The sequence below is a fragment of the Epargyreus clarus genome, unplaced genomic scaffold (genome assembly GCF_041222505.1).
Source record: "Epargyreus clarus isolate Ecla_fem2 unplaced genomic scaffold, WU_Ecla_fem_2.2 ptg000024l, whole genome shotgun sequence".
In the NCBI taxonomy this organism is placed as follows: domain Eukaryota; kingdom Metazoa; phylum Arthropoda; class Insecta; order Lepidoptera; family Hesperiidae; genus Epargyreus; species Epargyreus clarus.
Window position 1 is genome coordinate 4,569,323 of NW_027332231.1, and position 19,064 is coordinate 4,588,386.

A 19,064-nucleotide genomic window follows, 5' to 3' on the forward strand; every position below is an offset into this window, starting at 1 on the left:
TTTTACTTTATAAGTCCTTAAATTCTTTGAAATAGAACTTTGTTATAATTTTCGTTTACCGCGGGCAACACTTACGTGGGGCACAATGAAATTTTTGTTTACAAAATGATTAATTTCAGATGCGAGGTCACCTGAGCCCCGCCGGAGGGCGCCTGAAATATTAATTACGGGTGCTTATTATATAATCTAATGAGTAAACGTTTCTAACCACATATTGTTAAAGTTGTTTGTAATTGCTGTGACTCGGGGACAATAATTTTGATTGTGTGAATATTTTTTCTTTGTTTTTAGTATGTTACATAGAATAAGTAGGAATTAGGTGCTCGGGTTTTAATGATTAGATAAGATTTTGACTCTGAATTTGAATTAACAAAAAATATTAAAAAAAAATACGACGGGATTCTAAACATTGAATAGACTTTTGTTCTAGTCAAATGCTGTGCCACTGCTGGGTACGGGTAATCTTGGATTAAAAGGAGTTTCAGGCCATAGACCACGATGCTGGCTAAGTGCAAATTGTGAGACTGCACACAACATAGAACTTTTTCATAACAAAGTTTTCTTTTTAGTGTCCTTAAACCAAGTGACAATAAATTTCTAATACGCACAAAACTCAATGCCTGGTATTGCTGAGGTCGAGTTTCTACCCACTTAGCTTACTTTTCTTAGCTATCTTGGCATCTCACTTACTTCTTCTGAATAATGGCAACTTTTTACTAAACTGCAACAGAAAAATGGTAATGTTCAATGTTTGCAATAAACCGTAGAGGCGAAATGTCAAATGCCTCAATATACAAATTTAAATCCATATTCTAGTAGTATAAGCAAATAAGCGTCAATAAGACATTTAAGCGTTGAGCACGGCAGAAATTGTGATTAGATATGCATTAGGGCGCGGAAAACATCGTCACTTTATCGTAGATTGAAAATGGTAAAATACGCTCGTCCCCGGAAAAATATACAGTGAGCGTTAAACATGGTAATCTTTGTAAGCGGCTTATCATTTAGTCGAATAATTTATGATAAAGAAGTAACTTAACGTAACAAAGTTAGGAATTTGTAAAGGTGGTACTTGGTAGAACTCTTTGTGATTTGATACCAAAGACATCACCGCCACACCTATATCTGTCTAATAGCTTAAAATGGTAATATACGCTTGTCCCCGGGAAAATATAGTGAGCGTTAAACATGGTAGTCGTTGTAAGCAGCTTACCATTTAGTCGAATAATTTATGGTGAAGAAGTAACTTAAAGTAAAGAAGTTATCATTCGTAAAGGTGTAAAACCCTTTATGGTTCGACTCCAGCATCACTAAGAATTTGTAAAGGTAGTAGAACCCTTTCGACTTCAGAGGCACCATCGGCATGCATATTTCTGCCTAATACCAGCAGTCTCTTGAGTCAAAATGGTAAAAAATACGCGAGTCCCCGGAAAAATATACAGTGAGCGTTAAACATGGTAATCGTTGTAAGCGGCTTATCATTTAGTCCATTTTAGTTTATTTAGTCGATTATAGTGATTTTAGTCATTATGGTGAAGAAGTAACTTAACGTAAAGAACTTAAGAATTTTTAAAGGTGGTAGAACCATTTATGGTTCGACTCCGGAGGCGTGGCGGTACGCCTATTTCTGCCTAATAAGAGCAGTGTTAAGCATTACCGTGTTCCGCTTTGAAGGGTGTGGTAAGGGAAACATATTTAATCGAAACGTTTACAACTCAGTCCGCAGGAATAGAGAATCTGTTACCAACCTAAATATTATAAAAAAGCTTGATTAGTGAGCTACATTCCTCTCCCAATTGTGGGGATAGATTTATGCCCAGCAGTGGGACATTAGCATATTGCAGCCATGTATTAGACAGCGGAAATTATCGCTACTTTTAATATTACTAGAAAAATATAAAATCCAGTAGTTTCAGGAAAAATATTCAGTGAGTGTTGAATATGGTAATCGTGGTAAGCGGTTTGTCATTTAGTCGGGGAATAATTTTGAAAAAATTGCCGTTTTATCTTTCGAGATGAGAATAAAATACCCCTGATAACACTCTGTTTTACGAAGCCACTAAATAGTCAGTAAAAATTAAAAGTTAGTCCTTTTATTAAATTAAAAAACATTCAATATTTCTACGAACGTTTTATATTTCATTGACTTCTTAGGAAAACTTAGTCTTATTTTTCAGAATAAGAAAAAATGAAATACCTATTTATCTTACAGTTTATGGAAAATCAGCCCTAGGTGTCACCTGAGAAATTAAAAAAATAAGTTTTCAAAGGTATGTGAAGTGTACTAATTCGCATTTGGCCAGCGCGATGGTCTAATCCTTCTCTTTCTGAAAGGAGACCCGTGTCCACCAGTGGGACAGTAAAGGGTTGATGATGATCTTTATATATATATTTCTTATGTGCGTGTGTATGTCACTGAACTCCTCCTAAACGACTGGACTGATTTTGATGAAATTTGTTGTGTGTGTTCAAGAGGACTTGAGAATGGTTTAGATTCACAATTTAGTCCGTGGCAAAAGGTTTCTTTTTAATTAATTTTTAATTCGTAAGTAGTTATAGAATCGAAAACTATGCATTTGGTCAAGTGATGATCTATAGCAAAGTTGTTGTCCAAGAGCCCACGAAGGTTTGGGAGTTGGTAAGATCAATTTTCGACAGGTGGCACCACTGTCATTCCAATGCAGGTACAAATTTTCCGTTTTGTGTATGTCATATTAGTTCTTTAAAATGCGGGCGAAGCCGCGGGCACCACTAGTGATTATATATGTAACGTTATGATTTACGCATCCAAAGTCACTGGCAAACGCTAGTAACTTAACCCTAACTTAACATAGGTTATTTTAAGAGCTTCCTAACATAATGTCGTTCGTTGCCTAAACTTAGTAGCTGTAAACGGAACCTCTTACTTGATTATAAATGGGCCTTCTAAACTTTCGCTTTGCAACGTTTCGCGACCGGTAATTATGCTTCAAGAGAAATTATTGCTTCAATTATTTTAATTAGGTAGTGCGGTGCGATGTTTCTTTGATAACGAAAATGAATCGCGTAATACAACGCTGTAATAATATGCTGGAGGTTTTATTAGATATTAGGAGAATCGTTTATCAAAATTATATTACTGAATTATAAAGAGAGAGACGTTGTTTGTATTACAGTTATTTTATAAGACAAAAAGGGCAAGATTTGGTTCCAAAATTTTCAGTAAATTAAACTATTGAGATAATAAACGTTTCGAATATCAAAATATTTTAAAAGAAGTAGTAAAATCAATATTTTAGTATTTGGAAAACGCGTTAAAGATCTAATCAATTTCTTCAGTAGGATCCTCTTCTATTCCAAATTGGTCTCTTTTTGAAAAGTGGCGTATGAAGAGATATTCTGTAGGGAAAAAACCTACCGTTCGCGTGACCGACATGCTGTGAAATAGTGCACCGTATGTTTCCGTAGCATTCATTACGGAACGGTACCTACATGTACGGTCAACGGCAAAAGTAGATGATCAAAATCGGACATTCAATACTAATGATGAAGAATGAATCATCTTTTGAAACAATTTTTCATTTCTTAGTTTTGACGCTAAATAAGTTTAGAGAACTTGTGTATATGAATCATCATTGATATTGGGCGGCAGTACTATTAGTTAATATTTGGTACACTTGACAATCTCGTGCTTTAGAAACACTTCACCGCCACACTATTTTGACGCAAATTACGATCATTAGTATTGAATGTCCAATTTTGATCATCTACTTTTGCCGTTGACAGTCAACGGCAAAAGTAGATGCAATTGCAAATGTTTACATTTAAATTTACATGTATACTACAGAGACATACAATGTACTGTATAATCTCCATAATATATTTTAAAATAAATCAGACGTTATTATTATAGCTGTGTTATAGAAAAGACATAACCTTAATTGGTTGTGGTTTCAGTTGATACCGTTGTGAGGACGTCAGTAATTTGTTTAAAAGTCAATAAAAGCTATAACAAAGTGAGCTATGTAACGTCGATCGCTAATGGAGGCACAATCGTTAATTAACTTGATAAGTAGAGTTCCCACATGCTCTTTTATATAATATAGGAGCAGATGAGTAAGTGGAACAGCCGCCCATGTACAGTCAGCTCCAGAAGTACATGAGCAGATCAAGGTTTCAAAAATACACCTAAGCGTTCATTAGTAGCTAAACACCCTTAGCATCATAATTAGATAAACATCATCATAGATGATGTGAAAAAATTACTTAATTTTTGCACAAAACCACCATAAACCATGTCTAACAAAATGAGCACTTAAACAAAAAACTTAAGTAAAAAACACATTTTTAAAAAATGTTCATATAAAAATTAATATTTTTTTTAATAAACTACAGGTAAATATATAAGCGAAACTGAAGCCTTCTCAACATATACCCATAAATATGGCGATGAAATACATACTTTGTTGCTAAGCTACGTACTCGTATATTAATCAGGCAATCCAAAATGAAACATCTGTAAGGGCCCCAAGGTCACATAGCATCCCACGGGAGGGAATTCAATTTAATATTTGGAACCCGAGCCGAACCCTTAACTTAGCCATAAGTATTTTGAACGCAACACCAACTCGTTAAACCACCCTAAACTTCATCCCCCATAATTTAATTTAACATTAGCGTTAATTGGTGGCTATTGAAATATTTGCAACTATAATTTGTAACTATGATGAAGTGAGTTTGTAACAAATGTGGCCAGTTGTTAATTATATTACTTAATAACTGGTGGCCTGTTTGTTATCAAAATATAAATATTTTAGTCCATTGCGGTATGTTTAATTAGAAACTGTTAAAATCATTTGTACGGTTCGCTCCTCGTTAACAAAAAAGGCAATGTAATGACAATACATCAGTCAAGCAGATCTTATGTAAAGTCTCTAAGTCATTTTACAAGATTACGATTCATAATGATCCGTGAACATCTTTATTTACGACGTAAACATATTTAGTTGTATGAAACGTGACAATTCGGTATCATTGATCAATCTCATTAATGTTTACCAAAAATCGTAATTTGACAATATCCATTATAGAGAAATTGTCAAATGTCGATTTTTGGTAGGCAAAGCATGGATGGATTGATAATTAATTTATTAAAGACAGGCGTACCAAGAAAAAAAATAATGTGAGCCGTCACGGGACGCCTGGCAGATGTGAAACATCGACATTATTTTGTAAAAGTAATATGCAGAAAAGAACATATTGTGATAGGAACTAAATATGTCATAATGATAAAATAAAATATTACGATTTTTGCGCATGGCGACGCGTCGGCATGCGTCGCCACGCCAGAAATCGGTTTTACTTGCGGCTATAGATGCTTCACGTCAAAAAAAAATGAATCGCTTTTATTTTCTTTCAATCAAAGAAGTAAATATAGCGGCGGCTCTTTGCCGGTCGAGCTCCGACCGTAAGATATACATGTATTAGTTCAGGCACTAAAAGGATTTTCGGCTCATTAAGCAAATCGAATTCCTACATCCAATCAACTACGTGTAAACATTAATCACTTCTGTGGGGATCTTTTGGTCACTTGTGTTTGAAGGCGAGCATTGAAATCAAATCAGCAAGGTACTGAGGCGGTGCCAACGCCACACAATTTTTGCCTTTTGCCTAGTTTGGGATTCGCCTCCCAAGGTTCGAATCCCATGCCTGATTTTTTTAAGTTGTATGCGTATTAGAACTTACTATGTCAGTGAAGGAAACCATCGTGAGGAAACATGCATACCTGAGAGTCTAAAAAAAATTTCCAAGATGTATGTGACGTCTATTAATCTGAATCTCGCCAGCGCAGTGGACTATGGCCAAAAAGGTCCACACCTGGGCACAAACCTCGCTCTTAAAAGAGACCTGTGCCCAGGTGTGGGCCAGTAACGGGTTGCCACCAAATATTTTTGTATCATAGCTATTTTATTTGATACACTTATACCAGGATATAAAAATTGTGTTCTAATTCAACCTATCTCGGGATTTTTCCGAAGAATCAATCAATATCAACGGTATCATCAATCACACGGGACATCGGTCCGGCGTTGACAAGTTTATTGCCTGTATCTAAAACGAGATTATCTTAATTAAACCTTGTATTCAATTTATTGCTATGCAAATTTATGCAATCATTTGACAGTTAATAATGTATTGGCTACCTAAACTAACTAAGCTATTGCTATTTTCATGGTTTATAATGTTACGACTTAGTATAGGAATTTATGAAAATGGTTTTTTAAAAAGTTGCTATTTCCTTTAGTTCAATCATTATTACTTTTCAGAATTTGATCTTTATAAGCGACTGTTAATACTGTTAAACGATAATACAGGGTGTGTTTCTAGTTTTAAACGAAACGCCCTCGTAATTTTTAGCATTTTCGCTAATCCTTATATGTTCGTTTAAAAAAAATCATACTGAAAAAACACAGACACGCTATCGTGTACACGTTATAAGTAATATATTTATATGTTATAGGACGTTATAGGGCTGTATGTAAATAATTATATCTTAATACCACTTGGCGGTATACATTTTGCGCTAAAAATGACTTTATTTATATGTGCATAACAAATACGGACCACCATGATATTATTATATAAGTAACATCGTAATGTGTGTTTGTGTGGCTGATTCGTAGGCAAATGAAGAATTCGTAATGAAGGTAAGAGCTACGCCGACTATCACATTTTATTTCCCAAGGTTTTTCCGCCGCCTGTCAATAGAATATGAATGATAAATAAAATATCTACACTAGATATATCTTTGGAAAACACCAATATACAGATTATTATATAATATTCTATGAAATGTACGTATATATTTTTTTTATATAAATACCAGTTATTGACAATATTCAATCTAAGCAATGTTTAGTTTACAAAACATCTAAATTTATTAATTTCTGCCTACAAAAAAAATAAGCAAAAATTGTATAAATTGACTTATTAATAATAAAGGACGTTAATAAGTCAACATAATACCTTCTTACAAATCTCAAACAATCGCTGAAGGACATTCCAATGTCAATATCTCAACTCCATCAAATACAAAATTATGGTCCAGCGTTAACAAGTTTATTCAATCTAAAACAAGATTGTTCAACTCAAACAATACTTGACAAGTATTTAATATCTACTGTACGGAATCCACTGAATTCAAAATTATCATATCCTCAACCCATTTCGGTTCGTCCCTGAGGATCGCTCAATATCAACAATCCTGTCAATCTAAATGCTAAATGTTCGTTCGGTATTGACATGATCATTAAATACGTTAAGGGATTGTAAAATTTATTGACAACAAGAGATTTTACGGTACGATATTTATTGATCAATACTTAAGTCAACCTTAATAATATTAACTATCGTAAATATATAACTACACCGAGTTGAAGCCATTTGTGCAGAATAAGCGTTGCGCGAATTTTCAAATGCGGATTGCGAGTTTTAGATAAGACATTGTGTGCGTTAGGTCTGTTATTAATAATCAATATTACGTAATTTTTGCTTATCGCGTATATATTATAACTTTGGTCAATGTATGTAGGCTAAAATTGACAATTTTCGAATTCGAGGCACTAAGCTGGCACTGCTATTTGGTCGCTCAATTAGTCACTACCTCCAAATCGTAAATAATTGTCGACGGATAACTCAAAGTTATCATATCCTCAACCAATTTCGGTTCATCCCCGAGGATCGCTCAATATCAACAATCCTGTCAATCTAAATGCTAAATGTTCGATTGGTATTGACATGTTCATTAAATACGAGTATGTTGAGGGATTCTAAAATTTACCGAGAAAGGGCTTTACCCTACAATTTGGCCAATCGTCGTCAAAAAAGGTAGTTTAAGACTGAGGTTGGAAGCTCAGATAAAAATAATATATTTTCCTCTCGTAAATATAACACCATTTCCGGATATTACGAATACAACATGAAACAAATGAAAAACGCAATATTAAATCAAATAGTTGATTTATATACAGGGCAAGCAATAAATCAATGATACCGTATTGTAAAAGAGGGAAATATATCACAAAGTTAATACAAAATTACAAAAACTGACGCGCTTCATAAGCCGCGAGTTTGTAAAAGGTTTTTGTGTAAAAATTCTAACATTTAAGGTCCATAATTCATGAAGGCGACAACCTGAGAGCATCAAAATTTTACACCGACGGAGTTTTGTTAAAAGGTTCCCGTTTTAATATAGTGACGAGCGTTGAACCTTTTCACTTTGTGAATTTAGTGATGTTTCTTAAGCCAAGATTATTATAAAGATGATAGGCATTTTTCCGGTTTTCGCACAACATTAGACTTTGCGCCTGTTTAGTTGAGAATTAAAAAAAACAGTGAGTAATAAGTGTTGCTCGGATATTTACTTTGTCTTATCGTATTAACCTATTTTTTGGCTTGACAACTTCGCATTTTCCAAAGAGAAATATTTGGTACACAGTTACATTTAGAGTTATTAAATTTGTTTACTTCGCACCGCTCAAAATTTTCTTTCTTGTGTAATTTCTCCGCGGTAGCAATGTGGTCTAACTTGCACACTTACTCAAATTAATTGAAGGTCCCACCAAACTATCGACCGATATAAAAGGCTGTAGTTTGCAGAGGCTCTTAATTTCTATATAATTATCAATGATGTATCATCCCACCTAACTCATGAGTAACATATTTTTGCCTTATTGTTACATATGTTTTAGTACTTAGATTGATGACTACTTAGATTTTCCATTATAATCCAAGTTAAATATCCTTAAACATTCTGAAGATCGAAGCTACACATTAATATTTCCTAAAATGGTCATATTAACGTTTCTTGACACGGACCTCTTCATTCTCTAAATAAGAAACTCAATAGACAACCCCTTGCCACGTCAGTAGTACGAAGCACACTCTTTTATCTAGATGGACATCTAGATTCAATTCCAGCGTTTCTCTTTGTATTGTGCAGAGCAAATGCAGTGTTCAGCCCCGTGGGACTGTGGTGTCATATCGGGAAATGGACTGAGTTACTTTGTTGTGGAACATGGCGAGATATACCAACAATAGAACTATCTGAAGATATAAAGAGTATGGCTTATAAAATATCTATTATATTAGATTAGATTTATTAAATGTAAGTAGATATATAAAGTGGATGCCGTGATATACCTACTAGGCATCGCATCGCATCCCAGGCACAAAAAAAAAATAGAACAAAGCATACTTCTACCGCTAATTTTTCGAAACGATGTGCTTATATATTTAAATTATTTTTGTACGGAAATTATAATGTTCATAATATTCCTTAAGGATTCTTTCCACGCTCACAAAGTCGGGATACATATATATGTGAGGATACACATACCTATGACATAACATACATATATGGGCGTTAAAACTCTCTCGCTTTTCACTTTTCAGTCCCCTGTCGGAAAAGCAAAGTTTAAACACGACTTTAAATTCAAATCGTCAGTAGAAACCGAGCACGCTTTGATTAGGCCAGGGTACATTTTGATCGTTCAGTCTACGCTACAGTTCACTTTCAAAATTCGTCACATTCAAAATGTCGACAAATTCTAGAAATTGTTAAATTAGCATACAAGCATGAATTTAACTACCAAAAAATAAGCATTGGGAGTCTCCTTGCGCAAATTTTCAACTTTCCTTGAAATAATTTTTATTGAAAATATTTTCCCAAAAAAAACACCATTGTCCGAATTGGCGAAATTGCCTGTACATTCGGGGAAATATTTTTCAGATGTCAACCTCGTTTGCATAATATAGCGTATAATATGGCGTTTTAAATGTTTTTATATGGTAGATTCCGCTATGTGTTGCCAACACTCTTGAAATATTCATTTAAAACAGTAGACATTTTAAAAATAAAATTGAAGTGGCCAATGAGTATTTTTTTTATAATGTAGGAGTAGCAGACGAGCATGCAGTCCACCTGATGGCAAATGGCTACTGCCGCCCATGGACATCTGTAATCAACCCCAGATAGGATTAGATATTCCTACCGGAGATCGGCCACAGATGCGCCGCTACCCCTGAGGACTAAGCTGGAACGCCTCGGAAAAGTCTGCCTCCCTTACCACACCCTTCAAAACGGAACACAACAGCGCCTAACACTGCTGTTATTAGGTAGAAATAGGTGTGTCGAACCACAAAGGCTTCTCCCACCTTTGTAACCTACATGTGGATCTGTTGCCACTCCTCAGGACTAAGCCTAGATACAGAACTGCTTCACGCATACGTGGATATGGTGGTGGTAGCTCCCTGGTTGGACTCTGGGCATGCCACCTTTCAAAGAAATTCATGTTTTTGCATTTATGTCAAAAAGGGAATTTACTTATGTCACTTTTATAGCTTAACATCGACTGCGAATTTCTAATAATTCTTTCATTTTGATTCTACAATTTATTTTGTTTAAATTTTGCCAAAGAGGAAAACGGTTTAACTTTGAGTGTCAATATTCTTACTTCATATTTAATATAACAAGATAATGTTGCACACTTTACTGTTATTTATTACTATGTTATTAACATAATTATATATAATATATCTATCTATTTACAAACTTAAAATATATATAATGTTAATCATTCATATTGCCATAAATTACATAATAAATATTATAAACATGCATGTAAATGATTAATGTTGTTATTAATTTTGAAAATTTAAATAAAGTAATATCTAATGATATACGCGTAATAACCTTGAAATAGCTTATGATACAAGATAGGATTTTTGCTTTTTAATTTCATAATTTTATTGCAGAATTTAGGTTATAGTCATTGATAAGTAAAATAGAAAGATACTTCACCGCCTTGAAGTTGAATGAAGCCACAAAAAGATGATTTAATCATTTATTGTTTGAATTCTTGACAAATAAAATTTTTTTTGGAGAAAATTAACCTATAAATAACTAATAGTACGTAATTTACGTAATAATTAAATAAGAATTTCAAACATTTTGGCATGGAGACGTAGCAACACTTTATTTACGCAACAATTTCAATTATCAAACTGATTACACTTTCTTGTTAGGAGTGATCAATCTATGTATTTTACTCATCTAAGGTTATAGTGAGTTACTTATTATACGAATGTACGTACAATTACCGATGATTAATCGAATGTCAAGCGGATCGACCAATCGCCTAAAGCGATTGTCGCGTTCATAAATCTATTAGAGGCAGTAATGACGAATTAAACTCTGTTCTGAACTAACACGCAACACGTCTAACCAGACATGTTGCTCAAACTAACGAGTTTAAGCTATTGGGCGCCGATTAATTCTCGTATCTGCTGTTGTATAAAGCTATTGAAGTTTATATGAGTATGTAATGTTGATCACTAAACCAAAGGGGTAGGAACATCTACTCTAGAAGCACCACCGCGACACCTATTGCGGACTAATAATATCAGTGATAAAAGCTCTGATGTGTCCGGTTTGAAGGGTGTGGTAAGGGCTTCGATCAACAATACCAATTGTTGATCGAAGGGTAGGGAGACATACTTATCCGAGGCCTCAGGGGCAGCTACGCATGTGTGGTTGACCTCAGACATATCCATAACACATCTCAAAATATTTTTACAGAATTCTTAGGCTCTACCTACAATTTCATATTTGTCCCATTATTTAGAGACTGTCTGTCTGTCAATATTTTACAGTGTCGTTAAAACTATAGTAAGTTAAGAGTGTTTATTAAATCACTTAAAATAACACTAACATTGAGCTTACGTTTGACATGAAAGCATTATATGACTTTTGATTATATAATCTGTTATTTTGTTAGCCTAATCTGGATTACAATAAACGTGAACGAGCGATTACTGAAGATTAATAGAATGTCAAACGACCGATCAATCTAAAGAGGTTCGTCGTAAAACCATTAATTTATCGGACACAATGAATTAAACTCTTTGCAAATTAGTTTTCAACATCTGATAAGTTGCAGCGACTGATTACGCATTGTTTTATTTTGAGAAATATTTTTTGAGAGTTTTAAAAAAAGTTTTTAAAGGTGTGTTAATTAAGTCTATCAATTCAGACCTGGTCAGTGTGATGTTTAACGGCCTTCCTATTGCTCTGAGAGTAAAGGAATATTTTATTGATGACGATGGCATGCACCACTAGATAATTTATCTTTTTGTATATGCTTCTTTACATTTACATTCCATTGAAATAGAAACGTAGTGATAACATCGATCACTTTTAAGATTAACCCGTACAAACACAGACGTACATTATTAAAACTGGTTTTTATGCTTAGGTGTCATATCTATCATATCTTTAATAGTGTTGAAATTACAGATGGACTTTAGAAAAGCAATTTGTATTACTATATAATCCTAAAGTGAAGAGAAATTTTACAGAATTTAACAACGTTTACTTCTCAATACTTTTGTCTACGAACATTCTTGTACCTTATTTCTTCTTGTGTACCTTGTCCTTTGTACTAAACTTTACATTGTATTTGGTAGCATTAGAACATTGTACAGATAGAGTAGAAATAGTGATTGGTACTCTATCTAGATTGGACTGCGACTGTAAATCCAGTAATACCACTGAATCTCTCGGTATTTACTGTATTTGTGTACAGCTAGATCCTACCTACGGTACGTTTCCGTAGTCATGCATCTATGCATTCATTGTGAAATTGTAATCCTTTATATGATGTATACATGAATTTAGGATATATTTTAAACAATATTATTTTCCGTTCAATTCATGGTTTAATTTTTTGGTGAAATACAATGCGCTAAACCTGTTCAGAAATTAATTGTCATTTGCTATAACGGTAAAGGGAAACATTATTAGGGGTTGCCTTTACGCCTGAGATCTTTAAAAAAAGAGGTTTCAATGGAGTGTGATGTCTACTAATTCGCCTTTGCCTAATTCGGTGGAGTATGAACCCTCTGAATCTGAGAGGAGACCTGAGCCCAGCAGTGGGATAGTAATAGGTTGACAACGGGCAAAACTGCAGTTTAAATCCTTTTAGTTCTAAGGACAGATTTGTGCCCAGCAGTGGAACAGCAATAGCTTGTTTATCAATTTCTATTGTATATAATTTCACTACTACTAGTGAATTCCTCTACAATTTCACAAGCGCGTGTAGAAGACGTTGGGAACGGATTAGTTTGCGTGATTGCATTGAGCGTGAGCTTCAAATTCATTACAGACAGCTCTGAGATATACATCGAATAAACCTCGAACAGCACTGTGGTGTGGCCGGCAACAGCACCTAACAAAGATTTGAAGAGAGACGTGAGACAGATATATTAAACTCTTTTGACTGAAACTAAGGAACTAAACGACCATAAAAACCATACATTTTTTTTATGACTGCATGTCCACGTAACTAATTTGGGAGGAAGGGTGGTGCATACTGCATGGTTTAAAATATATATCATGATACATATTAGTAGGGGATTGTTGCAATGTGGTTTTTCATCCTAAATTTATCAAAGATTTTCGCAAAGTAACGCATCATAAAAAGTTTTACTCGTGATATCATATTTTTATCTTTCCTTTAAAAATTTAAAAAGCGTAGTATCAATATCCCTTTGAAGTTAACGATGTAGTTTAATGGAGTTATTAAAGTTTCAGTCTATAAAATAAATAACAGTTGCAACAAGTTATTAAAAACCGCAGACTTTTAAGTGATACATAAATAACGACCTCCCAAATTGAGTCTACAATGCTCGTAAATCGTTTGTGGCTATTCCAGCTTCAGTTATATTTTTGAAAAATTAAACGGGATATTTGTTTTATGACCAGTTCTATTTAATCTTAGCAGTGCAAAGAATTTTAAGTGAGTAAATAAATTATTAAATTGATTTACTTTTGTATTTTATTATTTGATTACTTTTGTTTGTATGTTGTGCATACGATGATTCACGTTTCTAGATTATAATTATGCAGTGATTGAGAGAGTGAGTATAACTAGATACATTTCTACATCTCATAACTAAATATATCAGGTAGTCATTGATGGAAGTAGTCTTTAAAATACTATAAACATGGGCCCACAATAGATATTTCAATCTATCATTTAGATATTTGTTTGTCCGAACCTGGGACCCATTGTGTGTCCGACCGGAATGATGACCGCTCTACCACATGGAGCGTCAACGATGTACAATGATTGAAAAAGTCTTCAAAAGTGCTTACCGTGCAAGCAACGCAGCATCAAGTATCTGCGGTTGTCGCGCATCAACAACAACAACGTGGGGTTGCCGCGAGTCGTTGTCGCGGCGCGGACGGCGGACGACGACTTAAAGGTAAATACGCACAAATGTACACGGGCCCACAACATATATTTAAATTTATTATTTAGATATCTGTCTGTAGAGGTCGAACCTGGAACCCACTGTGTATCCGACCGGTATGATGGTCGCTCTACTATACGGAGCGTCAACGATGTACAATGATTGAAGAAGTCTTCAAAAGCTTACCGTGCAAGCAACGCAGCATCAAGTATCTGCGGTTGTCGCGCGTCGACAACGACAACGTGGGGTTGCCGCGAGTCGTTGTCGCGTCGGAACGCGTCGAGCGCCTCCCTCGCGCCGCGTACCGCGCGCGCCTCACCGCCCGCTCGCGCCGCCGCGCCGCACGCCGCCGCGCACACGCGCGACGCACGCTCCGGGAACACGCATAGTAGCTGGAGAGATAACACAAATTTATAAACTTGTAACACATAAAAATTGAATTACACTGACTGTTCAGTGGGTAAAAATCGACTTCAAAAAAACCGTTACATACCGTTTACTTACGCGCAAAAAATGTATTATTTTTTGGCGTAAGTAAATAATAAAATTACACTTTAAAACTAAAAACCACGCTAAGATCGACTGATCGAAATCGTTAATCCTGGCGATCGATGATGAGGTGAACGGGTCAAAATTATTCAAAATTATAAATTGTCGTCGGTTCTTGATAATTGTTCAAGGTTTTTAATTATTCCGTTCAAAGTGGGTAAATTTATTCAATCAACCATGAAAAATCTAAGTAAATGGTTAAACTTCCAATTTTCTGTCCAGTAAAGTATCACGGAAATAGATGCCTTTACCTAAGTTTACTTAATCCATCTATAAGTGAGATGCCGATTAGCATTGTATCCTTCAAGTTTCAATTTAATTTAAACCAGGAAGTTGATGTTTTACTCAATATAATTAATTAGTACGTAATAGATTCCTCTTCGAATGTCCCCTTGATCAATTCCGGCTCTTAAAATTCGTTAATAATTCACTACGGGATGTCTTTTAATGTCTCCTGGGAGAATTTCTTCCAGAAATTATTCTTCGCGACCTTGTCACCTAATGGTTTTACGTAGCCTCCTACTTTCAAATTGTTGATGATTCTTTAAATTTCATGACTTTCTTAAAATTTTGAAGGTTATAATTTTGGGCGGATGTTCTATTTTCTCTATTTAACGTTCTACCGCTCTTGTATATAATATAAATACTTATCTTAAATAACCTTATCAAATTTCCGTTGTTTTAACTTAATGAATACTCTTATTGATGCAGCAGCTTGTTTTGAAAAACTTTCTTTAATATTAACTGATTTAGAGATCAATATAGATATTTATTTCTTATAGAAATGTTAAAATAATTACCTCAAGGGGTTCAGGCGGCGCGTAGAACAGGGCAGAGGGGATGTAGGCGGGCGGCGGCGACCTGTTCTGCAAAGAGAACACTTTGTGTAATATACATCAACCTTATCAACATCTCTGAAAATATTCTTATCAGCGATATGACGAAATTATATGGATTTGATACAAACATGCTTAAAAATAAATATTTAATGAAGGTCAATATTCCCCAGATATGATAATCAATTACAGTAGCAGTATTACGATACCGTTTATCGATATTATTGTATACAAGGCATTGAAAACTTATCCTAAAGCGACAGGAACGACCTCAGTCCTCAGGGGGTAGGACCGCACCTGTGGGTAACCTTCAGCAGGACTCCAGTCCTATTTGGGGTTGATTCCAGATGTCCGTAGGCACGGAAACTACTTACAGTCACGTTTGCTGCTTTAATTACTTAAAGCATATTACAGCAAATTATTCAAAAAAATCTGGGTGAAATAATTTTTCAAAATTTGATTTTTCAATATTACATTTCTAGTAAACTTTGTCTTTTTTGTTTAGCTTGAGGTTAAGTGAAGAAAAACTTTAAACAAATCCAAAACAAAAATGTTGACAAAATTTTAAATTTATTTTCTACATATAAAATCTATTTTCGTACCAAAAGGTATTGAGGCGGGAAATAGCGTAAGTTCCGAGGAAATGGAGCCCCGATGATATGCGTCCACAATCAACAAATAATGCAGGGTTGTCCGCAACAAATATTTGCCTGCCAGATAAACATTTGTCCCGACCAGAAATCAAAGGTGTGTGTCTGGGATTCAATCCTTGGACCCCTGATTGAGAAACCAAGTTTCAAGCAATAGGTTATCGCTGCTTTTACAATCTAAGTACCTTTGTGAATATTCTCATAAAGATTCCTAAGATCAGTTGCCTCAAACAGTACTGGTAAAAATGTCCGTCCATGGGCGGTAGTGACTACTTCTCTATGTTCTTTACTTGCTCCTTTGTTATATCCATTTTGCAAAGCAAACAGCATTTTTAACGATGTCGTAATCGTCATTATATTCAGAAATTAATACTTTTGCTAGTAGACCTCGACATTTTCTCTATTGAGCCAAAATATTCCGAGGATAGAGATTTTTAACAATATTGCAGAAAAAATTGGCAATAGATGGAATTTTAATTCAATTGATTTATTTATTGTATGTTCATTCCAAATAATATTCTATTTTCGTATCAGAAGGTATTGAGGCGGGAAATAGCGTAAGTTCCGAGGAAATGGAGCCTCGATGATATGCGTCCACAATCAACGCCTAATGCGGGGTTGTCCGCAACAAATATTTGCCTGCCACATAAACATTTGTCCCGACCGGAAATCGAAACCTCGGCTCAGTTGGCATTTTACGAAACATCGCACAGCAAGGATTCTGACTCTCACCCTATTAACCCTTTATAGTGTGTAGATGAAATTGAATCTCCATGTTGTCGAAAGACTAAACCTAAACATGTTATTTTTTCTGTAATAAGGCTAAAGATGACAGCAATGGTAAAGTTTGAAACCATTTTGAAATTTTGAGAAAAAAAGGGTGTATTTTTAGAATCAATATTTTTTTGTACTACAACTTTGTTTTGGCCAATAAGTTGTAAATAAATGAATAATTTCTAATAAACACTTAATTAAAAAAACAGAGGCGCCTGAAATATGACCCTCAGATTACTCGATCGGGACCCGAGTTTCAATCACTAGGCTATCATTACTCACGTGTACAAATATTGTACGAAAAAAAATATTTTGCCTACAACGGCCAGTATGTGTAGATACAAATAGGACCGAATACTTATTTGATAATGTTCTATCAATACGTACAGAATTCAACGAGCGTGCTGTGAATACACTTACACAGCGCACAACTCCCCGGCAGGTGTTGCCCCTTATCTCTATTCCCAAATTGAATTGGAGTGCAACGCTCATAGAAATCACGTTTGCTTGTAGTTTACTTGATCCCTTGCGGATGTAGACTTTGAATCTAATATTAGCTATGACACATGTTCTAAAATACCTTGCATATGTGTAAATATAGCTTTATGAAATAAAAATAATTTTAATTTGACGCCTATAAGATATTACGCCTATAGGTAGAAGACAGTCTATGACTGCTCCATGCAAGACAGGAGCAGATTAAGTGTGCGTGTTGCATAATAACTTTAACGGCGCTTATTCATAGACAATTTATGTTCAGAGAGAACCCTGAACTAAACTGAACTTATGGAGTTTAGAGTTACCTACATTTTTTTATATTTTTTTAACGAAATTCCTTAATTTAAATAAATGATTTTACTACTATTTAAATATTAAAAACAGTGGTACAATATATTTATATGTGCCTATCAAAATATTGTACGACTTTGTCTACCACTGAAAGCATCTGATATATTCAAAGTCTATACATATAAATGGGACCCAATACTTGCATCAATACGTACAAAATTCAACGAGCGTGCTGTAAATACACTTACACAGCGCACAACTCCCCGGCAGGTGTTGCCCCTTATCTCTATTCCCAAATTGAATTGGAGTGCAACGCTCACGTAAATCACGTTTGCTTGTAGTTTACTTGATCCCGTGCGGATGTAGACTTTGAATCTAATATTAGCTATGACACATGTTCTAAAATACCTTGCATATGTGTAAATATTGCTTTATGAATTAAAAATAATTTTAATTTCACGCCTATGAGGTATTACGCCTATAGGTAGGAGATAGTCAATAACTGCTCCATGCAAGACAGGAGCAGACTAAGTGTGCGTGTTGCATAATAACTTTAACGGCGCTTATTCATAGACAATTTATGCTGAGAGGGAACCCCAAACTGACTTGAACTTATGGAGTTTACAATTCCTTCATTTAAATAAATTATATTTTCATCATCAACCCATTATTGTCCCACTGTTGAGCACCTGTAGTCCACCGCGCTGGCCAAGTGCGAATTGGTAGACTTCACATACCTTTGAAAACGTTTTTTTTCTTTTGCCTATCAAAATGTTGTACGATTTTGTCTACTACTGAAAGCATCTGATATATTCAAAGTCTATACATATAAATGGGACCCAATACTTGTATCAATACGTACAAAATTCAACGAGCGTGCTGTAAATACACTTACACAGCGCACAACTCCCCGGCAGGTGTTGCCCCTTATCGCTATTCCCAAATTGAATTGGAGTGCAACGCTCACTTAAATCACGTTTGCTTGTAGTTTACTTAATCCCGTCTTTGTAGACTTAGTAAGAAATTTAATATTAGCTATGATACATGCTCGAAAATACCTTGCTTATCTGTAAATATAGCTAAATGAATTAAAAATAACTCGAAATTTGACGTCTTTATGCTATTTGTGTAATATTTTGCATGAAAACATTTTTGAGGTGTCGAGTGGTGGCCA

General features: G+C 34.8%; 1 protein-coding gene across 6 annotated transcripts in view; it reads right to left on the reverse strand.

Annotated features, from left to right (window-relative positions):
• Positions 1-19,064, reverse strand: part of Pde8 (phosphodiesterase 8) — a 286,786-nt gene that overhangs the window by 53,659 nt on the left and 214,063 nt on the right. For 5 of the 6 annotated variants that reach the window (XM_073086216.1, XM_073086215.1, XM_073086218.1 and 2 more), the window contains 2 exons: positions 15,642-15,707; positions 14,479-14,684 (listed from right to left, as the gene is read on the reverse strand). In XM_073086216.1, the coding sequence (XP_072942317.1) occupies positions 14,479-14,684; positions 15,642-15,707 (272 nt within the window). Of the gene's footprint in view, positions 1-14,194; positions 14,275-14,478; positions 14,685-15,641; positions 15,708-19,064 lie in introns of those variants that run through there. The other variant, XM_073086219.1, reaches the window with a different exon arrangement.